Source organism: Corticium candelabrum, chromosome 20, assembly GCF_963422355.1.
Source record: "Corticium candelabrum chromosome 20, ooCorCand1.1, whole genome shotgun sequence".
In the NCBI taxonomy this organism is placed as follows: Eukaryota; Metazoa; Porifera; class Homoscleromorpha; order Homosclerophorida; family Plakinidae; genus Corticium; species Corticium candelabrum.
This window is the reverse complement of record NC_085104.1, coordinates 4,380,130-4,394,980: the sequence shown is the minus strand read 5'-3', so window position 1 is coordinate 4,394,980 and position 14,851 is coordinate 4,380,130. Positions and strand designations below refer to the sequence as shown.

The 14,851-nt window shown below is 42.8% G+C and overlaps 2 protein-coding genes across 2 annotated transcripts; one reads left to right on the top strand and one right to left on the bottom strand.

The window, feature by feature from the left end:
* Positions 1 to 5,846: 5,846 nt before the first annotated feature.
* On the top strand, positions 5,847 to 11,748 carry LOC134195586 (steryl-sulfatase-like). Its single transcript, XM_062664631.1, has 10 exons — positions 5,847 to 5,979; positions 6,044 to 6,161; positions 8,090 to 8,285; positions 8,344 to 8,392; positions 8,449 to 8,746; positions 8,812 to 8,921; positions 9,298 to 9,365; positions 9,610 to 9,817; positions 11,151 to 11,285; positions 11,350 to 11,748. The coding sequence occupies exons 1-10, from the start codon at positions 5,875 to 5,877 to the stop codon at positions 11,545 to 11,547; spliced, it is 1,485 nt and encodes a 494-aa protein (XP_062520615.1). The 5' UTR covers positions 5,847 to 5,874; the 3' UTR covers positions 11,548 to 11,748.
* Positions 11,749 to 13,222: 1,474 nt separating this feature from the next.
* Positions 13,223 to 14,670, bottom strand: LOC134195495 (gastric triacylglycerol lipase-like). The gene has a single exon (XM_062664524.1). It carries the CDS (start codon positions 14,661 to 14,663, stop codon positions 13,479 to 13,481), a length of 1,185 nt encoding a protein of 394 aa, XP_062520508.1. The 5' UTR covers positions 14,664 to 14,670; the 3' UTR covers positions 13,223 to 13,478.
* Positions 14,671 to 14,851: the final 181 nt, after the last annotated feature.

Here is a 14,851-nt window from a genome sequence, read left to right as displayed (position 1 = left end):
CGTAGCATCGGGGGGGGGAATAGCATGGGTGTTAGCACGGGGGTTTGCATGGGATTTGCAGAGGATTACAAGGGGGTAGAATGGGGGGAAGATGGGGGTAGAATGGGGGGAAGATGGGGGTAGAATGGGGGGAAGATGGGGGTAGAATGGGAGGGGAAGATGGGGGTAGAATGGGAGGGGAAGATGGGGGTAGAATGGGAGGGGAAGATGGGGGTAGAATGGGGGGAGATGGGGGTAGAATGGGGGTAGAATGGGGGTAGAATGGGGTTTAATGGGGGGGAGGGGTTAATGGGGGGGGAGGGGTTAATGGGGGGGGGTGAGAGCAGCATCGGGGGAATAGCATGGGGGAGCGTAGCATCGGGGGTGTAGCATGGGGGCCAACCATCGGGGGAGTGTAGCATCAGGGGGCGAACCATTGGGGGCAAACCATCCGGGGGCGAACCATGGGGGGAGAACCATGGGGGAAAACCATGGGGGAAAACCATGGGGGAAAACCATGGGGGGAGGACCATGGGGGAAGAACCATGGGGGGAGAACCATAGGGGGAGAACCATAGGGGGAGAACCATGGGGGGGGTGAACCATGGGAGGGGAACCATAAGGGGAGAACCATAGGGGGAGAACCAGGGGAACCATAGGGGGAGAACCATAGGGGGAGGAGAACCATAGGGGGAGGAGAACCATGGGGGAGAACCATGGGGGAGAACCATGGGGGGTAGAACCATGGGAGGTAGAACCATGGGAGGTAGAACCATCCGGGGGAGAACCACCGGGGGTAGAACCATCGGGGGGTTTGAACCATTGTGGGGGTTGAACCATCGGGGGGAAACCATCGGGGGTGAATCATCGGGGGGAGTGTAGCATCGGGGGCTAGCATCGGGAATGCGGGGGGAGTTGGGGTGAGGGGACTGACTTTTACTACGCTATCCGGTAATAGCAATCAAAAAGTCTATCCATCAATTATTTTCAAGTAAGTTTAGTTAGTTAACTTGGGTAGACAACCCGATTGACCGGAGAATGAAATCTCTTGTGGCTCCGCTACCTAGTGATTTGCTTGCACTCCACGGTACTTTCTCCACAGGTTATTCTAGCTAACTAGCTAGACCTATATATTACGAAATGCTAAAATTGGTCAACGTCGTTTGCACTGAATTGGTCGTCTAGATTCTATTGTCATTGAGATGCCATCTAATTTGTCGACCGCAGCGAGCCATGAAAACTTTTTCGGCACCGACTGTAACAGTGTTTTCACTCGGTTATACGCACACTGACGGCACTCAGTGCCGCAGTTTATTTGTAACTTGAAATTGATGCTATTTACTTAGATGTCTACAAACGGAGATCTAGAAAAGTAGAAAATAGGCGTGGCTTTGCATGGAGAAATAGGCGTGGTTTGCGGTCTAATTATTAGCCCCCGAACTTGAGGACCACGCTAGGCCGGTGACCCCTCATTGTCAAAAATATTGGACAGCACCATGCAAAGTGGCAAATCGATCAACAACTTGGTCAATATCAACTACACGCTGTCGGTGACTAGTCAGTCTCTCTCCGCCTTCGTCATTCTCCGGATTGTCAATCCTCGGCCCGCTCCAGAATGACAGTCTGGGGAGAGACTGGCTCGAGTCTATGTAGGTGCACTTGCATGCATGAGTGCCAAACCATTCAAACGGTTTTGGCCCGAATATCTGTTTTCATCAATCCAAGACCGCTAAACGTTTGTCTATATCGGAATTCGCAAAACCAAATGTAAGACCAGGATCAATAGCACTAATACCCATTTTCATCTAGACTCTGAGCAGTCACTATAGCTTGAGGTTGCTAACTGACTGCAGCTTGAATTAATGACGCTTGTTAGATAGAATGTAGGCTCGGCCGCTGATCTGACAATCGAGGCTCATCGTCATGTGCAGACGGCTGCATGGCTACGCCCATGCCAGTGAGAGAAGTCTTTCACGGACAACATGTGAAAACATCTGGCTACGCCACTTGTACTAGCTGAATAGCCTGTTTTCTGCACGAGCAGATTAGATTATTAGTTTATGTTGTTGCACGAGTAGCTCGTTCTGAGAATTTAGCACGAAGTTTACTCGTTCACATGCATTTTTACTCCGTTCTGAAAAATTATCGGCCGGACAAATTCTCATGAAGTATTTCGTTCAGACTTATATCCCGTTCTGAAATATTAGCAGGTACATGCCGTTTAGTGCTCACCTTCTTCGCCCGCCGGTACTGAGTAGTTACAATAACTTATTGATTGCTAGTTAACATTCCGTCAGATATTCCGTTTACGACAAATGAAAATGTAACCGAGTGTCGTAAGAAATTAGCAACGAGTTTCTCGATCAGAGCTAGAGATAACTGGGCAGCAAAAACATAGAGTCACGTGCAGTTACTCACCCGGATAATTCGTTTCCCCATATAAACGACAAGTTCACGCAATTTCGACGGTCCCGTTAGACGTAGTCAGTTCGAAGACGTTGCTGCCGTTGTAAGAAACAGGTGTAGCGAATGTGGCAACTATTCGACGCGTGTACACAACAAACAAAGACCCGGATATAGTCGAAAATATCTGTTGTTATCGACGTTGCCGGTACATAACGACACGCTCCGTGTGTACCGTCTGAGATCAGGAACGAATTTGGTGGAGACCCAATTCGTCACTCCAGAAAACTTCGCGCGCGAGGTAGTGTAGACGCATTCGGTCGGCAAGAAATCGCGTCGTCCCAATAAAACTCTGGAAGACGAAAACAACTTCACTATCGAGATCGAACGATTCAGCGTGGGCAAGCAAAATTTGGTAGCGCTACGACTCGCTGTTTTGGAGATACGCGAGTACATACACAAAAAATGGACGACTGTCAAGCCCTCCACGTCATTCGTGAATGACGTCAACCTTAAGGTTACTTGCAGAGATAGCTCCCTGGCCTCTAGAGACAGGGCCTCCACGCGCTACGTGAAGGCTTAGGGCCAACGCTACAATCCACCTGAGCTTGGCCAGAGTCATCCAGGGGCACTGACCGTGGCGCAGCTTTGGGACTGGACACCAAGGCCCACACGTACCCGTCTCCTGCATGATGTTACTGCCAATCTAGCGGTCATGTCCACCCCAGTCAATGACCAAGTACTCATTTATACTCCTGAGTCGAGAGAAGCAATTGTGTGTAAGTTTCTTGCTTAAGGAAATTATGTCATAGCTCGCCATCACTGTAACTTGAATCTGCAATCCGGCAAGGTCCCGGATGTTTATATTCTCCAAATGCACTCTCTAACCAATTGAGCTATTGCACCACACACACACACACACACACACACACACACACACACACACACACACACACACACACACACACACACGCGCGCGCACACACACACACACACACGCACACGGACACACACACACACACACACACACACACACACACATACACACACACGCACACACACACACACACACACACACACACACACACACACGCACAAACACGCAAGCACGCACGCACGCACGCACGCACGTACGCACACACCCGCCCACACCAGTTCCATGTAGACTGTATGTGTCGTCGCCCTTCACAACGCTTCCAGTGATCGAAGACTTCTTGCCGATATAAGGCTTCAAGCCTCTCTTTTAGCGCTAGTTTTTCTCTCTAAATCCTGATTGCGTTTGATTGCACCGAATCCAGCCTACACGTTTCTTGCGCTGAGTACTACACGGTGAGTGCCGACTTTTACCCTCAATGTCCACCTCTGCTCGCGTACACCGTTACCTATACTGCGCATATCTACTGTACTGTATACGCTCAGAACGAAATCTGTCTAAATCTGGGTGCATGTAGGCTGAATGGCACAGTAGCTTTGTTATATTGCTTACATTGATGTCAAAAGGAATGCCAAAAAGCATAAAACATTCTGAAAATGAGAAAGAATTAGAGTTGTTGTATGAAAAGGACAGAAACAAGACCGTGTAGCGCTGTGACATCTTTTATAAAATTTACTCATACAGACTGAGCAATACATTATTTCACCATTTTGTGTGTTTTATGCCCTATCTAGTTAGCAAATGGAGCAATGTAGGGATGATGTATTGCTCAGTCTGTATGAGTAAATTCATGAAAGATGTCACAACACACCCTACATGGTCTTGTTTCTGCTCTTTTTCATACGAAACCCCCACATCTTTCTCATTTTTCGAAATGTTTTTAGACTTGATGTCTAGATACTCTGGTCTCGCCACATATACAAGAGAAAGTGGCAATGAGGATTCAGGATGGGGACCAAGAGACTGGGCACTAAAAGACTGAGCAGAATAGAAGAATCCACAAAAAGGATGAAGATTAATTGGCCTGGTTGTCGTGAGCGATTATAGCAATGCTCTAGCGCTACAACTTGCACAGTTGTTTGGCTCTTATCTCTCCAAACTATGTAAGTTGATGGAATATTGCTCATTCGCAGCATTCCTTGATGAGGCTATTAGAGATAGATTTGTCTGTGCCAGTGTGGTCTCAGAAGTGTTTCCATACAGAATGAGCTGCTAACTGAGTCAAATTTAACGCTAACCAAAGCTGTGGAGATGACACAGAGTTTGACTGAGCAGCAAGCACCTCATCTGCATTTGTGCCAATGGGGATCGGGTGTTGGCGAATGTGCACAAAGTAAATAGGGAACTCTCAAGAGCGTTACCTGCATGTCAGAAAACGGAAGAACCCAAGAAGAAACATGCTACATACAAATGTGGTAAAGTGGGACATTCATGTGAGAGATGTTTTTTTTTGAGAAAAAGTATGCAACAAGAAAGAACACATTGCAGCAATTTGTAAGTCAAAGAAGGTGCAGAAACCAGCGACAACGCACTATGTTGCAGTTAGAGTGCTATATGACATATGGCAATAAACACTGTTACAGTGTTGGAAGAAACACCATGCGTGGTTCAAGTCTGAAATTCAACCAAAGATAAATAGCATTCCATTGGATACAAAGGTGGATACTGGTGCATTTGTTTCTATTGTCTCATATATCAGACACTAGAAGCAAAGGGTTTCCTAAATTGGAATTGCAACATTTCCGGGTTAATCTGAGAACAAGTTCTGGGAAACAACTCTTTGTTTTGTGAAAAGTCAAAGTGCATGCGGGTTACAAGGGACAGAGGTGTCAGTTAGCTGTGAGAGTTGTGAAGGAGTCTGGACCATCATTTTTGGTTAAGACTGGTTAGAGGTTCAGTTAACGTTTGTTTGGAAGAAAATATCAGATAACTGACCTTACTCTGGAGGACGAACCGGGTACATTGAAAAGGTATACGGCAACAGTGGAAATGGTTGAGAAAGCACAACCACGTTTCTTTCGAGCTAGGCCGATACCACGTTAAACGCGAGCCAATACAAAATTGGATAGCCTATAGAACCCATGCAGATATAGTGGAGAGAGTGAGCCAGATAGCGAATGGGCAATGCCCTAGCCTTGGTTCCAATTCCGAACCGTTTGCGTCGTCGAGAAATTTTACCCGGTGGTCGACTTACCATTAGCGGCGCTCTAGATTCCCCCAGCAAACAATCAACCTCAATTACTCTGATTACCGTATGTATAAGCAAATCAAATTAACATGTTAAACTGAGTTTCTAACAAATAGCTGTAGCATGAGGAGTCTCTTAGTTACATAGGAGGTAGTCATTTTACGAATACCGCTTGACAAGGTTCTTTGTTAATTAAAATAGTTGTGTTATACTACACGTGGCCGTTTACAGACATAACAGTCGAATCTGGGAAGACGCTCGACTTGCGTAAGCTAGTGTGAACCCATAGTTTGGAGTAGCCAGAGCTGATCTAATCATCACGTGACAGACGAATAGTACTAGTCTCGTGAGCAGTGAGTAGAGCTTGACTCATGATGCTAGGTTCATTCACTGCACTTGTTATAGGGTTCACGGCGATCACCCTAAAGATCTCGAGCGCAGCAATGTCAGACATGCCAAATTTTGTCTTCGTCATGGTAGATATTGTCAAATACTTGACGTAGATAGATATCCTACGACAAACTAATTCGTTCGTTGCAGGCAGACGATTATGGTTGGGGTGATGTGGGCTACAACAACGGTACTGCTGACACTCCCAATCTTGATGCAATGGCTTTTGGACAGCACAGTTTGAGGCTACAGCGATACTACAGCGGAGGTGATATGACGTATACAATTATTGACAGTATATATGAATATACACTTGGATAACTAGATAATGATGGCAAAGATCGTACTTTAACTTAGACCACTGCAAGTAAAGCGCAACGTCGCTTGACTGTAGTTGACGCCGATATCCACACGCATTGCCATCTACTAGGGGCCACTTTAGTGGCTGGTCATTATGAAGTGTCCGGGGCTGCTAAATTTGCTGTGGAGCCATAAGTTTGAAATTCAGTGATTTTCAGGGGTCACTAAGCATTTGGGACATTCTGTTGGGGGCATAATTTTTCAGGGTTCTTTATCTATATACTATAGCATTGTATGCGAGAACAGTATCGTTATTACCAAGGGCTTAATTTGCACACTTGCATTGCTGAAAGCGGCAGTTCTTGCTTTACTTGTTTTGTCAGTGGGTTGAATGGAAATGACCAACTTTAGAAATTATACATAGATCACACTTGAACCCTAAAACAGGATACTCTTTATTGTACATACCTATATGATTATATATACTCTCATGCAAGCAAGACCTTAAGGGCTGGTTTACAGGAACTGACGCAAACCGAGCGTCATCCCAGCGTATAATATACTGCATGTTTCAGCATATCTATGGGGTCATCTAAAGTTAACCGGCAGACAGTGGGGCCAGAAGATTTACCAGGCATATTTTGCAGGGGTTACGTATCAAACTATATGGACCTCGAAAAATTTTGCCAACCAACCGGACACTTATTAATGACATGCCCCTGTAACAACCACTACATACCATTTCCATTGTGACGAAACGTTACAACCTATAAAAGGCAGTATTAGCAGTACATGTGTACATGTTTGGGATGGTCGTACTACTATCACTGTAACTCTGCAACAACAAATTTGAAAAGGTCTGTGTCTCTAGAGGCACTATATCTTAGACTCTATACCACAACTTACATATTCTTGAGCTGCTCTGTTTACATGAGACGGTTTCTTTCTCTTTATCTAGTGTATCGTTTTGACATGTTAGAATGATGGTACTCAAGTGTACAGTCTCGTCAGCGCCATGAAAAGCGGTGTGAAATGAATAGCAAATTTTGGCATTATTTTGAAGCTTGACAATTGTGGATACCGTAAATTGTGCCCGTGTCTATAGGCCCGCCTTACAAATTGTGGCGATTGCGTATCTAATAGAAGTCTGCAAAAATTTCCTGAAATTGCATACAGGCCGCGGTTTTTCTATAAGATTACTGTAAATTGTGGGTATAGGTAGTAGGTGAGTGTGCGTGCGACTTTGATCTGTAACTGTATACATATAGATACTAGTCTAACTGTTCAACTTTCACAAAAGGTACGTTGTGATATTGTAATGGACGAGTCTCTTGTCTACTTTTTACATTCCGCAGTTGTATACCTACGTTCCGCATAAAACCGTGAGGTCGCTGAGGGCAATAGTTTGTTAAATATATAGCTCGAGTCTGCCATTTCTAGACTATTTTACTTCATGTTCATTAATCGTTCACCGTTCACTGAAGCTTGTTAACTTCGTAAGAAGAAATGTATAGACAACTGTCCACACAGCCCTGGCTGGCTTTCAAACTGGATCATTGATCATCTAATCTCTGTTTGCAATAGCCTTTACCGTATTACTCGTAACTGGTACGTGTCAGAGTAATTTAGTAAAAGGAAATCGAGATTTTGTTTGGAACGAACTGATCTTGACACACCGAGACTCGCCCGATCGAGTCAATAGGACTAGACTGACATCTCTTAGGGTAATTAGGTATCATGTAACTCAGTAGACTCTGCACTAGGAGTGGAGTGTGGACACACATAGAATAGCAAGTGGGCTGTATGCAAATAGAGTATAATACAACGTATACGATACATGGTGTCAGGAGTGGGATACAACATCTACGGCGATCTATTTGCTTCATGTATTTGCAGGTCCTGTATGTTCGCCAACACGTGGTACAGTGCTCACAGGCAGAAATCACAACAGATACTGTGTTTGGAGTGCTAACGCAGGAGGAAATTCTCCAGACTTTAAAATTCCTGAAACGATGCCGTTGCCTACAAGTGAATTTACTGTAGCAGAAGCCCTAAAAAAGGAAAACTACGCTACTGGTTTATTTGGAAAATGGTAATTAATATTTATAGTAAACTGATGAAACCAGAATTAATTGTAGTGTGTAAAACAGGCATCTTGGGGACTTTAGAAAGCTTCCCAAAGGAAACAAGAAGTGGCCTGTACTTTAAATCAGATGCACTTTGTGCAGTAAATCATAAATATGTTTGTATGAAAGGTATCTCATCCAGGAATGCACGGTTTCGATACATGGTTAGCAACTGAACGTTCTGCACCCACAGCAACTCTAAACTGCGGATGCTTCAATCAGAGCGATTGTATAAAAGGTCACTATAGTAATGAGACGTTTCCTTGCACAAATTACTGGACGATAGATCAAAAGAATAGCCTGAATAACGTCACTACACTTGAGGATGGGGATGACTCACAGTTTATATTGGATCACGTGGAAGATTTTATAAAGTCTGCTGTCAAGAACAACAAACCGTTCTTTGTCTACGTTCCCTTGCATGCAGGTTAATATTCTTTCTTATGTTAACTGGTCACAGTGTTACCACTCTGATGACTGCTTGTTGAGCAGTTCACATCAAGTATATTGCAGTCGCTCCTTACAAGAGCATGTACAGCAAGAAAGGATACGATCAAAACCATACAGACTACTATGGAGCAATCACAGCAATGGATGCTCAGGTGCTTAATCAATTAATTCATGTCGCGTGTCGAATTATGTCATTTTGTGTGCTAGTAATTTATAAAATACATTAATTAACAAGAACAGGAGTATGCACGCAACTATGGACAGTGTGTGTGTGTGTGTGTGTGTGTGTGTGTGTGTGTGTGTGTGTGTGTGTGTGTGTGTGTGTGTGTGTGTGTGTGTGTGTGTGTGTGTGTGTGTGTGTGTGTGTGTGTGTGTATGTGCGTGCTTGCGTGCATGCTACGTCAAAATGTGAACACACGGAGAGAGTATGTATCTTGATCAAATCAAATTAGGTTAAAAACAGTTTGTTTTATTGTATGTCTACTGTTGATGAAAACGTTATACAACACTGTCCTATTTCTTCTTAAGGTGGGAAGACTAAGAAAGCTGTTAGAAGATCTTGAGGTTCAAAACAATACTTTGCTATGGTTTGCAAGGTAACACACGCATGCATGGTAATGCAATCAATTTAGTTTAGACGACAACGAAAAACTGAAAGAAACAGTCAGAAAACTCTTAAGTGACTAGACAAGCATACAGTAAAACTAAAAACAGACCCATAAATTTTCGAAATCAGTTTGACTTGGATCTTAAGATTGGACTGATTTAGTGACAACAGGGAGATTCGGAGTCTTACTGTACAACTTTTAACTGCACTCTAACTATACTTATACGTTTCAGTGACAATGGTCCCGAGCATCACACGCCTGGCATGACCAATGGACTGAGAGGTCGCAAGCGCGATCTAACAGAAGGTGGTATTCGAGTTCCTGGAATTATAGAATGGCCTGCAAGAGTAAAGAAAAACCGAGTCGTGCAGTCGCCTGTCGTTTCCAGTGATCTGATGCCTACAGTCCTTGACATTCTAAACCTTTCAATGCCAGACAAAGTAAGTTGTGACGCAGAACAGAATTGCAACACATGCAGAAACAAATGCAAAGTGTATGCTACACATGCGCAACCACACCCAGCTCCCGGATCCCATCCGCCAACTTAGGACCAAATGGAAAGTAAACGGTTAAGTCAAAGTTTCCTAAACTTTAATTTAATAAATGTTTAAAAATCTTTAATTAATTTGAACGTTTGGATGTTTGGATGTATGCAAAGTTATTATATCAAAAGGAATGTTTACACGTAAATTGAATGCTGGGGTATAAGTAATTTGGTGTAAATATTAAAATATTAAATGTTGCAGATTGGAATATGCTAAAGATAAAGCTGCAGCTTAGAGTAGTATGCAAGCCAAAAGACCAGTAAATTAATAGAATGCTATCTATTTTAGTATACAGCACCACTATGGCGCACACGCTAAATAAATAAATAAATAAATAAATAAATATATAGGATTGACCAAATAAACACACGTCGGTATAATGTTTACTAATGATATAGGCTCTAAGACATAACAGTTTAGCAAGATCTTAGCCAAATCTGCTAGATCTTACAGACTAGTTTGATTTTACTAACCGGCTAGATGACATTGATTGTGTTTGATGCTCTTCCAATACGATAGCAATTCAATACCTCATGAGACTTATATAGCAACTGCATGAGTCTAGTGTCAGCTTGTACCAAGCAATTAATTAATTAAATTTGCTACATGCCATTGAGTCTTCAGTGTTTAGCGTTGGCTTGTACTAGTCAATAAAAAACACTAACGAAGTATCCTAGTGAACCAGGTAATTACGCTACTAGTACTTACGTTGCACTAGGATAGAGCTCTAGTCCGCCTTTAACTAACGTAACGTTTGAGTAATGGGGATTACGCAGAGAAGCACGTGGTTGTGTATAAACTGAAAAATGTAGGAGCTCGTTGAAGCCGTCAGAACCTCTCGATGCTTGTGGCAAGAGCAATGCTTGGAAAGAGGCACGTGTTTGCTACCACGGGGAAGCTTGTTGTCTGATGACTGTGAACAAAAATGGAACGAGACATTTTTACAGGAATTAAAAAATTAGACAAACGTTATAGTCACGTGACAGGTTGTGTGAACCCCGACTTCAAGTACTATAGGTAGTATAGGTCCTGGTATGCGAAGTTCGTTGTTAGTACGTTCAACAGTAGGTTGTCGCTAAATTGTTCATCAAAAGTTCGTTACGTTATCTAGAGAGGTAGGTTAATTTGTTTGCGAACGTAGGTATATTGTCAAGTTTACCCGCCTTCAATACACATGCGCAGACCTGCACCTTGATGAATATACTGACCAGTGCAATTCTTTTTGAAGAGACCAGTTGACGGAGTCTCAGTGTTGCCAGTTATTGAACAAAAATCACAATCGAGACCACGTCCAGCTGGGTTTGCGTACAGAGTGCCAGGAAACTTCAACGGAACATACAATGCAGCATGGGTAGACAACAGGGTAAGAATCATTATTACATACATGCTTTGTCAAAAAGATATCTCATGCAGTTGATGCATTTCAGTATAAAATATTTGCTCTCTACAAGAATGGAGTTGTTTCTGAGTCTTATTTGTATGATCTGGGTAATGATATGGCAGAAACTACTGATTTGTCAAGTAAAATGCCACAACTAAAAACGAAGATGCTCGACGAGATGGAAGAATGGCGCCAGACAGTAATTATTAGCGCCCATGGAATTGGCTGTTTGTCTAAGTCGTGAAATTTTAACTTTCTTCTGCTCTTGTACTTTGCACGCTTTTACGACATTTGCGATTACTTCTACATTGCATGAGTTGAAAACGAGTCACACTAGTTACTTCAAAGTACTTCATGCAATTACGCGCTGACTAATTAAAATTACGCTTTGTATTTTTTAACAAGTTTGTCGACAAACAAACCGATGTCTAAAGATATGACGCAAACGCAACACTTCGGTTCATTCGACCGCACTCCTGCGCCATGTGCAGACTGTACGCGTCGTCGTTCGCAATGTTCCAACGATCGGCGTTTTCTTGCCGATAGAAGCCGCTCTTCTAGCGCTGCGTTTCTCTCCAAATTCTGATTGCATTTGCACCGAATCCAACCTACGCACGACCTTGAACTGCTGTCAGCCAAAGCAAGGCAAAGGCTGACGGAGAGATGCAAGGCTTCAAGACAAAGGCAGTTTAGGTTTGATTGATGTGATTGGGCTCAGTCTTTGTTGAAGCTATTCTTTGGGAAGCGTTTCCAATTAATTCACCATTTCAAATAGATGCTTATTATGGAGACTATGTGTTGTTGTACCTCTAAAGTACAAGTCAGAAGTTCTGACACTATTGCATGAAGGTCATCCAAGAATGACAAGAATGAAATCAATCATCGGGAAGAACACACGTCTGGTGGTCATCTATTGATGAAGACATAGAGCATAAGATGAGAAAATGTCAATATTGTGTGTGTGGAGAATGCCAGAGATTTGATTAGAGTACTATTACATCAATGAGAAATACCTCTATATGACCTCTGGCAGCAACGTCATATTGACTTAGCCAGTCCTTTCAAAGGAAAGATGTAGTTAGTACACACTGTACTGATTGACGTTATAGTAAATTCATTCAATGAAACAAACAACAACAGAAATCACTGCTCATGTTCAACCTCTACAAAAATGTTTCGTTGTAGATAGATTACCAGAATGTACTGTTTCTGATAATGAGCCTCTGTTTAAATCAGAACAGATCAAGAGATATTGCAATAGTCGAGAAATACAACATATCTCCTTATCACCCTAAATCAATCGGCGAAGTAGAACAATTGGTGCAAACATTTAAAGTTGGTGTAAAAAGATCAATGCACAATACAACACAGATAGAAGAATGTGTCTTGGATTTCTTGCCAACTATAGAGCAACACTACATACATAAAAAATCAAACACCATTCAGAATTGCTAAATGGTAGACGAGAAACGAAATTAGACCAGATTCATCCATCCCAACAACAACAAAGACAGGCAAGCAGGAACAGACAACAAGGAAATTATAATCAGAGTAAGAAATACCGATAATTTAGATTTGGAGAGTTGGTTTGAGTATGAAAACTGTGGCAACCAGGAGTAATTAAATTCAAGCAACGAAATGTGATGTATGAATTAAGACTGTGGACAATGTGAACATAGTGTGGAGAAGGCACATAAACCAACTGAAAGGCCATGTGACAATGTTGTTGATAAGTCAAGAGTCTCTTTGGGCACTTAAGGTAAATCAACCAAGCAGAGTGGCTGAGAAACAAAAAGAAACTGCATGACGTAGAAGGAGAGATGTGGTAGATGTAGTAAGGAAACTAAAAAGTAGCGTTGATATACGGTTTTGTGTTTCACTTTAGACTACAGCGTAACCTCATTTACTACACTCGTAGCTGTGGAAGCAACGGCGTAAAAACAGCTTCAATTAGTAGTTACCCATCTAATCTGCACACATACCAGCAAACAACAGTCTTCCTAGAGTGTGACATGACTCAGTCTCTCTTAACTGTTTTGCTATAGGTACATTGGATGATCTCTGTCAATCTGCTCGTAACAAGGTACAAACACATCGAGGTCAAATTTTTTTAAAAAGTTACAACACTAATAAACATAACGAGAGAATGTCAATACACAATTGCAGAGGCTATTCTTAACTTGTCGTTGCTGTTATCCTCTGGTTTGCTGTTGCAATGACATGTGAGTAGACTTTGTCAGCAGCATCTATGCCCCAAATGAAGTCCAGATGATCATAATTATCAATAACAATGTGCTTCAGCAACGAATCAAGTTGTGGCATTAACCAGGCAACATCTACAGGATTAGCCAGAAAGTCCTTTGTTCCTGAGTAAGCATACATTGGCACATGAAAATCAGTCAAGTTGTAAACAGGAGGAACTGTCTTCCCTCCATAATGAGCAGCATTCTTCTCTTTACTTCCATAATCATACATCTGGAATAAGCCGCTTCGAATTTCTTGAGACAAATGTACCATGTTCTGTACCGATGTTCCTGCTGGTGTGTGACTGAGATATATCGGCACTCTCGTCTCATTCAAATCACTCTTATCATATCCACAAATAAGAAACAAGACATTGCTACATACACTCACATCCTCAGGACAGAAGTATTGAGCAAACAACTTCATCAACTCGTCATTTGGTAGAAAATCATACTCACCAAACAATTTAAACAAATCATCAATCTCAGGAGTAAAATATGACAAATACTTTAGCAATCCCTCGATGTGACTAACTCTGGCTACTGGAGCCAGTGCATAAAAGGTTTTCACGTGAGATGCTAGCTCAGGATTTATAGAAAACCCGGCAAATGCAATAATTGTTCCCTGTGAGTGCCCAGCATAAAAGACTTCAGACTGATTTGTATGATTCATTACGTAGTACAACATAGCAGGAATATCATATCGAGCCATTTCATCAAAACTCCAAGACCAAAATATTTTGTCTTTAGGAGACAACTTCGTATGATTAGTAGAATAAGTGTTACCTCGTATATTACCCAGCCAAACATCAAAGCCGCTGTCGGCGAGCAGGAATGCCAAATTTCGCTTCTCTGTATTTGTGAGCCACACTGTGCTTGAGCAAAGCAGACCGTGCTGTAGGAAGAACGGCGGCCGTTGCCCTACTTGGGATCCACCCTTGCCGTGTGGTATTCTCTGCATACCGAGGATAAATCCATCTTCAGTCACCACCCAGTGATCTTCTTCGGGGTACCCGTGGTAGTGTATGATCTCGCTAGCACTCATGTTCTCTTCTGGATTGGCAGCTCTCGCCCATAAGAACAAACCAGAGAGTACAAAAACGATACTCAACATCATGCGAAACATGTCCCTAACGCGCGCGCAGAGTCGGATGCAATGGCGCACGCACGCGCACGCGAGGCTATTTGAATACTCAATAGACGGGACAAAGTTGGTACTGTAGTAAGCTTTGGAGTCGGTTGTGAGCCTGGACAACGCAAATATGGTAACTCGCATGACCCTAGGAAGAATGCATGGACGACAAA